The sequence below is a fragment of the Sebastes umbrosus genome, chromosome 2, assembly GCF_015220745.1.
Source record: "Sebastes umbrosus isolate fSebUmb1 chromosome 2, fSebUmb1.pri, whole genome shotgun sequence".
NCBI classification, from domain to species: domain Eukaryota; kingdom Metazoa; phylum Chordata; class Actinopteri; order Perciformes; family Sebastidae; genus Sebastes; species Sebastes umbrosus.
The window spans coordinates 24,116,751-24,129,474 of record NC_051270.1 but is presented as its reverse complement, the minus strand read 5'-3'; the positions used below and the strand labels follow the sequence as shown (position 1 = coordinate 24,129,474).

At 41.2% G+C, this 12,724-nt stretch overlaps 1 protein-coding gene across 1 annotated transcript; it reads right to left on the bottom strand.

The window, feature by feature from the left end:
- Positions 1-4,921: 4,921 nt before the first annotated feature.
- On the bottom strand, positions 4,922-11,523 carry LOC119500530 (trace amine-associated receptor 13c-like). Its single transcript, XM_037790308.1, has 2 exons — positions 10,737-11,523; positions 4,922-8,891 (listed from the first exon to the last, which is right to left on the bottom strand). Exons 1-2 carry the CDS (start codon positions 11,002-11,004, stop codon positions 7,978-7,980), a joined length of 1,182 nt encoding a protein of 393 aa, XP_037646236.1. The 5' UTR covers positions 11,005-11,523; the 3' UTR covers positions 4,922-7,977.
- Positions 11,524-12,724: the final 1,201 nt, after the last annotated feature.

The following is a 12,724-nucleotide window of genomic DNA, read 5'->3' as shown; positions in this document are numbered from 1 at the left end:
AGCACTTTAATATGTTAAAGAGGACCTATTATGCTCATTTCCAGGTGCATACAACTATGCACCTGGAAATGAGCATAATAGGTCCAGGTGCATACTTGTATTTTGGGTTTCTACGAGAACATGTTTTTCTCATACCGGCTGTGCTTTTTTCATCCTCTGTCCCTACCCCCCAACTAGCTTTGTTTGAGGGTGTGCCAAACTAGCCGCTAGGCAGGTATTATGCAAATGTATTACTTGGTGACATCACTACATTACGGATAAAATGCAGGACTTCAAGCAAGGTGTTTCAGGCAGTTCAGGAGCAGTGTTTCTGTGGGGAAGAGTAACTCCCTTCGGCCAGGACTTTTGGCTTTGTAACTTTGCAGACCTTTTACACACAAAACTATATAACACAATAAAGGAAAAGAATAAAAGCACAAAAGCATAATAGGTCCTCTTTAACCCAGTGTTTATTAGTAATGAATGAATTATAAGTTTGGATGGATGTGACCGACTGATGATACAGTTGTATTGTGCCTCTCGCTGGAAAGCTGATGATATCAGGAGCAATAGCTGTTGTGTTATTACACCACCCTCCTCAGACACAGTAAAACCCCTGTGATAAATATTACAGAGCAACCTCTCTGTCTGAGGACAGGCTGCAGTGACAGGACCACTCAAGTTAAGTGCAATAGTGAGTTTATTGAGGATGGATGAACTGTGCAGGTGGGTGCTAACGTCAGCACAGACTCCAGGTAGACGTGACACCAGACCAGCAGTCTGTATACTCGTCTGATGCTCATTTGGGCCATGCTGTGAATAATCTAGGTGACATATCTGCGAGGTGTGGGACCGAGCAAGATGGACAGCTCGTGATGGTTGAGCCGGTGTTTTGGGACTCTCGAAGGACCTTCTGCTCTTTTCTAGAGCATAGAAACTTCCTATTAGGACAGTGAGAGAAAGTCTGCATGGGCGGTCAATCCCAAACTTTAATCACGCTTTTCCAAATTTCTCTGCACAGCACTTCAGCAGTAAACTGATTGACATACTGTATATATTATTTATGTGAGAGAAATAATGTGATTTTCTCAATAGAAAAAAAACATTGGTCAGGGACAGTGACGTAGTGGTTAAGATATGTGTTGCCATAATTAAATAATGGTGGTTTTATACAGATTGATCACATGGTTACTCAGAGTTTCTGCACCGAATCAACCAATGATAAACAACAGAGGTTGTTCACAGTGAACATACAGAATGTATTTTATTTCCTCATCCTTTAAACCTCTGCTGGTGCCTTTGTTTGATTGGTTTTCAATTTTCGGTAATGTAATACTGCACTGTAACTGCAATATAAAGGGGACCTATTATGCTTTTGTGCTTTTTCCATTTCCATTAGTGTGTTATATAGTTTTTTGTCCATGTAAAAGGTCTGCAGTTACAAAGCCCAAAGTCCAGCCAAAGGGAGTTACTCTCCCCCACAGAAACACTGCTCCTGAATTGCCTGAAACGCCTTGATTGAAGTTCCGCCTTTTATCCATAATGTGGTGATGTCACCAAGTAACACGTTTGCATAATACCTGCCTTGTGGCTAATTTGGCATGGTCTCAAACAAAGCTAGTTAGAGCGGAGCTGAAACGGAGCCCCCAGGAGAACTATAGGGTCCCCAGTCGGCGCCCTTTCCAGGACGCCAGCCAGAGACTCCAAGAAGGCCGCATAGGGCTGCTGTTTGGTGCATAAGCACACACATCAGTCAAAGATTTCCTCTCAGCGACTCGCAGCCGCAGAGAGGTGACCCTCTCGTTCTCTGGGGAGAACTCCAACACAGCAGTGCTCAGCCTGGGGCTTATGAGGACCCCCACACCCGCCTGGCTTTTCTCACCCTGGGCAATTCCGGAAAAGGCGAGAGTCCAGCCCCTCTTCAGTGTGGTACCAGAACCGGAGCTATGCGTGGAGGTGAGCCCAACTATATCTAGTTGGTATCGCTCTGCCTCCCACACCAGCTCCAGTTCCTTCCCCGCCAGAGAGTCGACATTCCACGTGCCAAAAGCCAGTCTGCGATGCCAGGGATCCGCACTCCTAGATCCCCGCCTTTGCCTGCCGCCTGACTCACACTGCACTCGACCCCAATGTCTATCCCTGCGGGGGGTGGGCCCACAGGTTGCTGGCTCCATGATGCCTTTTTGGGCTGAGACCGGCTGTGCCCCATGGGCCAAGGCCCGGCCACCAGACGCTCAGCGACGAGCTCCCCTCCCGGGTCTGGCTCCAGGAGGGGGCCCCGGTCTCCCTTGTCCGGGCAAGGTTATTCTAGTCCGTATGGTCCGAATCATTGAGGTTTGTGAATCGCTCTTGGTCTGGCCCCTCCCCTGAGACCATTTTGCCTTGGGAGACCCTACCAGGAGCTAATGCCCGCGACAACACAGCTCCCACACAGCTCCCACACACAAACCCCTCCACCACGATAAGGTGGCAATTCATTGAAGGAGAAAATGTCTAACTATTGCTTTAAATGTTTCGTAAATTCAATTTCTGTTTTCATCTTACTAAATAAAGCGTTGCTTGCTTCCCAGTAAAAAATTAAAAGATAACAAAATTAAACTCATTTTCTTTATCATTAAGATTTCCAGACTGACATCCTGTCCGTTTTCAACATTGATTGGTAAAATACCAGATTTCAACTTTTCAAATAAAGCTCTCTGCTTCTTAGATAAATTAATTCTTCTTTTCCATATACACATTTTATTATCCTGAAAGTAAAAAATGTTGGTTTAGTTTCTCAGCATACCCATATTTGTAAAATAAAGTGCAATACCCCTCTAGTCATCCCTCACACTTTGCTTTAATTAACAGTAGACCAAAGATGGGATGAAGAAAATAAAGAGATGAAGGTATTCCCAGTAGTTCAGTATCATTTTACAGATTATTGTAATCTTACAGCCTCCTGTGAACCTGGAGTGGACGTGGCTCGTTGTTGCCCCTGTGGAGAAAAAAACAGCATCGCTCCCAAAGCCGCCCCTCCCTATCAGCCCTCTCAGCCATCTCTGCCTTTGCCCTTTCCTCTGTCGAGCCAAAAACAGACACCAGCCACAGGTGGTCTCTGTGCTTTATCGGTTCTGACACGCATCTCTTGCCTTAAGAGCTTAGAGAGACAATTAAAAATTCATTAGGACAATGAAACGAGAGAGAATAAAATAGAAATAGGACAGACAACATCACATAACCTTGCTGAGGCTCCAAAGTGCTCTGACCTATCGTCTACAATGTCTCTTGCTGGAGGCACTATGTGTGGTTGTGTTGTGGTGTAACTATAGAGATACAGAGTCTGTCTAATATAGAAAACAAGGCTGCCCTTACCCTGAAAATCACACGACAGTGGGACATTTATTTATAGACTTTGGAGCCCTGAAATTCACTTCTACCTTCAACTATTTTCAGTTCATTTTTCTGCTCCTCAAAGCAAATAGTCTTTTAAAGACTAAGCTCAAGCACACTGTCCCCAGACATTTGACCACATTTAAATGATTCTGACTAACAAATAACCACCATCCTGGTTTTTTGTTTACTTGCAAATTAGTCTTCTCTGTCTGTGTTTAGCTCATTTATAGGGGACTGAATTTGTATTTTCCTTGTTGAATCTTTCCTACACTACAAAACACTTTTTGATCAGTTTCCCATAAAGGTTTTCAGTCACAAGCTATTGAACAAGTAAGGGATAATGTACAGCAAGCCGGTCGCTGTTGTGAAATGAACTCCGACAGGGCGATGTGGCACACAGAGGGGTCTTGCATCGCCTTGAACAGGTTTATTTCACAACAATGACCCGCTTGCTGTACATTATCCCGCTTATTACATTTAAGAAATCAATAATTTGACACAAAAATGGTCCTCCAGAGTCCGACATCAGAACTGCGTCCATAGCAACAGTCTGTTATACATAGCAATGGTCTGCTATAAAGAAATAGCAGACCGTAGAATGACATGATTGACCCATTAAAAAATGAGTATTCAACAAGGCTATGTAATAACATGACATATTTTCTAACATTTTACTCACATTGTTGCGACAGAGTCTTCTCTACATCAGTTGCTCTCAATTTTTTCGAGTCGCGACCCACCAGAATAATCAGGTTGGTGTTCATGAGTCTCCCCCACCGCCAGCTGTCTCTATGCGCCTTCCCCTGCATATTTTGAGTGATTATTGTGAATGTTCTGATTAATAAATGTAGTTTAAATAAATAATGCTTTGTTTGTGATGACAGTTTTGTTTAATTTGAACTGCTAGCACTTAGGCGTTGTTCAATGTGCTCAAGGCACTGTGGATTTTTGTCTCCCCCTGACACGCCGGAAATCCCCCATCAGAAACTACTGCACGTACACTTTGACTCTCTCGTCTTCCTCACTCTTGGTCTGGGTCACATGAGCGGATAAGTGTCAGATCATTTATCTCATGTTGGGACTGGAGGTGGAGTACGCTTTTATCACATCGCTGCCTCTCACCTCTTCCATCTCACTCTCTAATGTCTTCTCAAATTGCAAGATCACTCTCTAACAGAGTAATTGTAAAAACACTTTTCCTCATCTCTGCAAACACACACTCTCCTCAAATTACAATTTGGGTCACTAGGTTTCAAGATCTTCTCCTCTGTGTCTTTAGACTTAGGATGTGCTAGATGTTTCAGAGATGAGACACTATAGACCTCACTCTGCTTTCTTACCTGCACACCACCAAAGATCCCCTCCTGCTGGGTATCCAGGTATCCTGCGGTGTTACTATAGCTCCTTCTCCACATTAAATGACATGGCAAATCTGATCCCACTGGGATCAAGCCAATAATAATTCAGAGTAAATGGAGATATGCTGAGGTTGTTTTCCAGCAGCTTGTGCTGAGTGCATTACTGTCACACCGAACCCCATTAAACTCACAAATGAAATGTTCCCAAATACATTTATTATTTCCGAATCTGATGCAATCACCACTGATGAATTATGCACTACTGATACAATTCTGTACAGTGATTCAATATCAGCACAATAATAATCACTTGTTTTCTTACACATAACCAACGATGATTAGGACGCTGTAGGTTTCAAACTTTTCCATCACTATGGCAGATTTTTAAACTAGAAAAATAAAGACCATTTTTTGTTAGTTTGTACATGTAAGATATTAAAGGGCGGATCCATCTGCATTCTTTTCTGGGTTTTTTTTTCAAATGGAAACATCCACTCAGCCATTCATCAATATTCAGTAAAGTTATGAATAATGTGAACTCTAGTACTGAGTCAAAGTTAACTGAGCTAAGTTTGGAAATAACTGAAAGGGTTAGTTTGGATTTTTTGAAGTGGGGTTGTATGTATACGCCCGCGTTCTGCAAGGTAAAATTACTGTTTTTGTGAATGTAGTCTTGTGGCTTTGAAGAGGGTGATATAATGGCTTCAGTTCCCCATTGGAGAGGCCTGGGAATACCACTTGGATTAACAGAATGATATTAAAAACCTAAAAAAACAAATTTAATTCATTGATTGAAATTTGCACGACATGTTGACATATTTAGATTTGTTTTCTTTTTGTTGACCATTAAATTTCTAAAGCTAATTGCTGCCTGTTTTTAGCGTCATATTTAACAGACCGATATGAGAGTGGCATCAATCTTCTCATCTAACTCACGGCAAGAGGGCCAATGAGCATATTTTTCAAAAAAGTGAAACTATTCTTTTAATGGGCACTTCAGGGTCTTTTACTATCATGTTTATTGAATTATTGGAATAATGTTTGTAGATTTGCAAAAATAAATCTGGAAACAATTTAGAGCAATTAATGGCAAGAAAAAAAATCCTCCTTATTGTGTTCTTTAGTTTTCTGTTTTCGTTGATTCTGTTGCTGGATTATTTTCCAAATGCAACAATGCAAAAAAAATGTATCATGAATGAAAATACAGCCATTTTATGCTGCAAAATGCTCTTCGGCCTCTTTTATATATAATTATATTGTCAAATTGTACAATACAGAATTCAAAACAATACACAAGACTTCTAGCTGACACACTGGTGAAATAATTTTACATGTTACAAGTATGTTATACCCTGAAGAGATAGGCTGGCACAGTATGAGGATCTGCTATAATCTAAATCTCTGTGGTTGGCATCCCATTCATTTAGTCTATACTGATTTAATAAATATACAGATCATTCTATCATTCACATTTGCTTAGACAAAAATAACCAATATTATAAAACGCTAAAAATAAAACTTGTACAAAGTTAACATTGTCTGCCACATGGCTTAATGCAAATGTCTCACCATAATAACTGATAAAGTGCATTTCGGATACTTGAGGCAGATTATTATCACATTAGATTCTCAAAAGTAAATGTATGTAACACAACAGAATCAAATCTATAGTATGAACTCTTCCCTTAACCAAAACATTTGTAATCCATATTATTCCAAGGAGGATGCAGTGGCAAGATTTCTAAACACAAGACCACTTGTAAATTAGTAGATGACAAAACCACCACTGACATAAAAAACAAAACATTAACTGTGTGGTTATTGTGGTTGTCAGTGCTGCTCCCGGAGATATAGTACAGTAGGTTTGATTCCTGATTGAAAAGCTCATAAAAGCCCTCTGATGTAAAGCTTCAGGAGAGAGGTTTGATGATAGAGGAAGGCGACAAATGTGGATCCATTTACAATTCTTAGTCGCAAAGAATTGCATTCCTTTTATGTTTGAATTACCTATTTTTGCTAGTCTCATATGGAGTTTACATTTGAATTAAAGGAATAGTTTGACACTTTGGGACAAGATTGATACCACTCTCACGGATGTACCATAAACATGAAGCTCGAGCCAGGAAACGGTCAGCTTAGCTTAGCTTAGCATAAAGACTGGAAACAGGGCTGTGTTTGAAGCTAACAAAATGTGCTTACCAGCACCTCTAAAACTCACTAGCACATGTAGGCTACATCTCGTTTGTTTAATCTGTACAAAGCCCATAGACTGTATATAAAAAGTGGACGTCGTCACCGTGATGTCATCAATTGGTTTGTCGACTGTCATTTTGAAGCTTCGAGTTCGGCATTTTGGCCGTCACCATCTTGTTTTTTTGGAACCAGAAGTGACACGAGAGGGTGGAGCTAAGTACAACCGAACGCTGAATAAGATGAGGTGACCAAAATTTTACAATTAAAACACACTGTGAAAGGGTTAGAGTTGTTAGACGAAAACACGGAAAACTCCCAGATCGGACAATGCTGTGGAAGTGACCTGTCAATCACAAGGTAGCCACGCCCTAAAGCATATCCTTATCTATCGTCTATTTCACTCTAAATGGGACCATAATTTACTAACTGAACATCATGCCGTATAGAAGAAGACTTGAATGTAGCGATTGAAACCATAAACTCATGTTTACAATGTTTACTGAGGTAATAAATCAAGTGAGAAGTAGTTCTATACAATCAGACTTCTTTTTGCAACCAGAAGAGTCGCCCCCTGCTGGCTGTTAGAAAGAATGCAGGTTTAAGGCACTTCCGCATTTGCTTCATTTTTCAGAACCGGAGGTTGCCCATTGACAAAAACCCAAGTGTGAACACTAAAAATGATAAGTTGTGGTTTTACAGCCAATAAAAGTCCGCAACATAACCTCCCGTAAAACCACAATCCATGTGTTTTTTTAATTTTTTTATAAAAACATTTATTTTTTTACAAATAAAGGATGTATAAAGTGTTAAACAGTGAGCTTTGGATGTGCTGGTTTTGTTACCTTTGGCCAGAGCCAGGCTAGCTGTCCCCCCTGTTTCCAGTTTTGATGATAAGCTAAGCTAAACAGCTCATGGCTTCAGCAACATATTTACCGTTCAGACATGGCATCTATCTTCTCGACAAGAAAGTGAATATTCATATTTACCAAAATGTCAAACTATTCCTTTAAGATCAAACTTAATGAAAAGTAGCCACAAAACATGTGCTGTTGCTTTTAAATTCACGTATCCCTCAGGACTTCTCGCCATGTTGGTGGGAGTGGTCTCGCTGAAAGAGCAGGGTCATGCCCTTCCTGAAGCGGTGGTCCCTGACACTGTAGATGATGACATTACAGCAGCTGTTTCCTGTCAGGATCCAGAAGGCAAAAAAGGAAAAGTTACACCAGGTGTATCCCACCACGTTCCCGAGCACAAACACTGCGATGGGAGAGAAGGATGCTGTGAAGGCGAATGTTAGTATACCAATTGTCTTGGCAGCTTTGATGTCTGAAAAGGATGGCCTGTGAGAGCACCCTCCGCCTCCTCCACCTCCCACTCCTCCCCCTCCCCCTCCGTCACTCAGACTCCCCTCTGAGAGCAGTTTGCGTTTTCGAGAGTACCGTCGGATGCTGGTGAAAGACACAATGTTAACTGCTAATGTGCCACCGAGCAGTGTGAAGTCAAACGCTGGGAATAACAGCAAAATGTTGGCATCGGGTGGCAGCTGGCCTCCGAACAATAGTGGGCTGTAGTTACACATACGACTGCACTCATTGTACTCCAATGTGAAGTTGCTGCTGAAGATGAGGGGCGCAAGAGCCAGCAGGAAGCTGGCAGCCCAGGAGAGCAGGATGAGGAGCAGCGTCCGTCTCCGGGTCACCAAGGAGTCCTTGTGGAGCGGCCGTAGGATGGCCACGCTTCGCTCCATTGTCATGAGGAAGATGGTGCTGATGGAGACAAAAGTGCATCCAGCGAACACGGGACCAATCAGCATGCAGGGCTGCCAAGGGCTCACCAGTCCCCCAGGAGAAGAGGTGGTGGCCGGGGATGTAGAACTACCCTGGTACCAAATAGGAGGTGCGCTGGTCACCATCAGAGAGATCTCAGTGTAGACGGAGAAAGGGACCACAAGGACACCGACCATCATGTCTGCTATGGCCAGAGACACTGTCAGAGAGAGACAACAAGAAGAAGAAGAGGGGACACATTCAGGCTGTTCTCTTGTCGATACACTTCCAGCTCTGTTAGTTAAAATTTCACTATGAAATGGAAAAGCACAGTATTGTGAATATTTTTAAAGCAGTACAAAATAAAACATTTTTACTTAGATTTTTTGCTGTATTAAATCAACATGTTTTCATCCCAACTCGTCAGATAGTGCCGCTTTGTCACGCCCCTTGGCGTCACTTTATTTTTGGCATCAAAACCACTATAGTTACCCTTGGTGTCACTTTAGGATTAGGCAACAAAACCACGTAGTTAGTTTTTAGAAAGAAATACATGGTTGAGCTTAAAACTACTACGTTTGTACAGTGAAAATGAAAATGAACTACATGAAAATGACACTGAATGTTGTGAACATGGGACACGAACCAACAGCTGATTGTAACGTGATGCACGGGACATGAACAGCGGTCTCCTGGATGAAAGCCAAAAAGAAAGTGTTTGTTGGACCCATCCACCCGTCTGGTGTGTTTTTTTGCTCTTAAAACTACGTCACCACACTCCTGACGCACTTTCATTGAGCGTTTACAGTTGCCACGGATGGGTTTACATTGTAGTTAATGGAACCCCCGGTGCGTTACCAGCGCTAAAGGGTGCCGTGTGCGGTGGTACCGAATGCTGATGGCCGTGACAAAGCCTCAGTATTTAATGCCCTGGGAATGAGAACGGGCTAAAATAAACTAGTGTTTTGGAATAAAAAATTTTGAGAATTGAAATTATAATCATATCTGGTCAGTGCAATATGGGCATTTCATTTCAATTAGATAAGGCAATAGTTCCCAAACTTTTCCCCTTCAAGAACCACAAATTACATCTCAGACCCCCATTTGATAAGATTTTGTCCCAGGTTACCCCATCTGATTGGATTTTTGCTTTGAGATGTTTGACCAAAATCGTCATACTTTCTGTCATTGTGTTATTTATGGATGGAAGTATAGTGCAAATAAATGATTCCTATTTTTGTTGGGGACCCCCTGGAACTGCCTCAAGGACCCCACTTTGAAAACCACTGAGATAAATTACCAAGATCTTCTTAGATCTTTGCAATTACACCTTAGATGGTCTTTCGTGCTAGCAGGTTGATAAATTCTTCTTCTTCCTTACCAATATTGATTTTAAAGATCCAGCGTGTAACATTTCGGGGGATCTATTCGAAGAAATGGAATATAATATTCATAACTATGTTTTCATTGGTGTATAATCACCTGAAACTAAGAATCGTTGTGTTTTCGTTAGTTTAGAATGAGTCCTTCATATCTACGTAGGGAGCGGGTTCTCTTTACGGAGTCCGCCATGTTGCTCCGTCATGTTTCTACAGTAGCACACAACGGACAAACCAAACACTGACTATAGAGAGAGACTTTCACGTTTTTACGTTACCTGAAAGCCAGAAGGCCATAGAGTGCAAAACCGTGGTAGTGTTATTATGGTAAGGATGACCTCTGAGCGAGGCGAACGGCGTTACCAAAGTTTTACACTCGGTGGATCACATTACTGCAGTCTTGGAAAGGGAGGAGTGAGCGGAGGGGTACTCAGTTGTTTGCAATCTGCAACCACACCACTAGATGCCGTCAAATACTAGACACTGTACCTTTATTAGAAATATGAAATTCCATTTTGCCATTTATTTATTTTCAGTATTGAATTTCTGCCAAAATGTACCTTCCCTGTGGATTAGCATTGTGGAATGCATTTAAACACTGATTTACACTTGGTTAGTTTAAATAGTATTCTGAAATAACAAGTTTGCGTTAAGCATCGAGTGGTCAGATGATAAACAACATTTACCTTTCAGGTATCCCTGTGGTGTTCGGGACTGCCTCGTTTGCACAAAGACAGTAAGGGTGATCACATTTCCAACCACGATGGCAAACGCCAGGCTGACCATGAACACCACTGCCAAAGTACGATTGATAAATCCACAGCAGCAGAGGGTGCAGAGAGGGGCCAGTGACTGGCCTGAACCAAGTCCTGCCTGAGCAGCTGCAGTGATGTTAAACGGACAGTCTGTAGTCGGCAGCAGAGCGACACTGACGTTGGGAAGCAGAGCTGTCATGGCCCAGGATAGACTGGTTTCACCCCTTGTGATGTGTAGGTGGTCGGGCCACTCAGGAAACCATGTCCTGGACTGGGAAACTATACTGATGAAAAATGAAAAATATAAGAAGGCAGTTAAATCATCTGTCCAAATAATGATCCAATCTTGTTAAAAGCAGCATAAAGTACTGTATGTCATTAATTAAAACCGTGAAGGACTTTGCAAATAAAAATTTCACCTGAGCACACTCATTACTGTAAAAAAAAAAGGTTTTGTAAGGGGAAAATCTGTCAAACAAATGGAGAGTTGACCTTATCCTTGAACTTTCCTACTGTACATCAACAGTCAACAAAAAATTATATATTCTCTAAATGCTGTTCTGTCGCAGAAAATCACATTCAATTTGTAATTTTTGTAAGTGCAGACAAAGGCATGGTGTTTCAGGGTAGAATATGTCAGCCCATTTTGTTTTTAGCGGGAGTTAATAACAGTTAACACTTTGACTTGCCCTCTGCACTGTGTTTCAGCTGCAAATGTCAGCATGTAAGGTATTCATATTCATTCATATTAATTGCCAAAACCCAAAGCACTTTCTAGTTTTTTTTAGCATTGACTTTTAGCTTTCTTTAGAAAATGTCCCTTCAAGCTAGTAATTCATTTGGAGCAGCTACTTTGTAAAGATCCTTGCTTTTGATTTGTATATTAACCTGTAACCTCATCTACATAAGTGATACAAATATTATTTATTATATATTAAATTATTATTATTAACTTAATTGTATATTAAGTTTAGCTGGCTGAATGGGATAAGTGGTTACATACAGTATAATGAATGAATGGAAGTTTAGCTGTGACTAGTGACTATTATGTCACTTTCTTTTCATATCCGACCCTAACATACACCTAGCTGCAATTTAATATGTTGCAAAATGTGAATTTCATGCCTGTACATTGATCGTCTAACAAAAAATACCTTTTATTCATCATTTTACTGTCATATATCAAGCCAAGCCCATAATCTAATAATGTATGGAGGGTGTGGAGAGGTAAACTTTGTAAAGACTTGACAACACTACAGTACCTGCAATGTTTTAAGGTGATGTGTTTATAAAAATTACCATATCCAGCAACACATCTTAATTTCTGCTTGTTCCATGCATACAGTCTTTTCAAAATAAACTTCCGTTAGGAAGGACGCTGTCGCTCTTTATACTTCCTGATTCACAATTAAGTGGATTACATACAAATTGATTTTGTGGGATATATACAAATTACAGATCCTAACTTTTAGTAGGCATAGCTACGAACAATGTATGAGAACAGCCTGAAAAAAACATATCAACATATCAATGCTAGGTATCTTTTATCCAAGATTTCCAAACAGAGTACAGACAGTGATTTTTCTACTTGTGTATTGTGGGTAGATGCTGTTCTTGTGCCCCAACACTATTGGAAGCACCTCGGTGATGTCAGAACCTATACAGAGAGACTCTAAGTTCAGTACCAAATGTCTCTCTCAGCTGACAACTGAATACATGGGTCCTTCAATCATTTATGCTGTTCACTGGGCTGGAGAGCAGGAAGGTACACACATCCAAGAAAACAAAGGGTAACAGGAATGGACATATTCAGAGCAAAACCAAACCAAAACCCATGTTCTCACTGTGGCTTTGGGCTCAGGAACAGTCAACAAAACATCGCAGCTGTGAGACAAGAAATCCTTTTAACAGTTAACAGC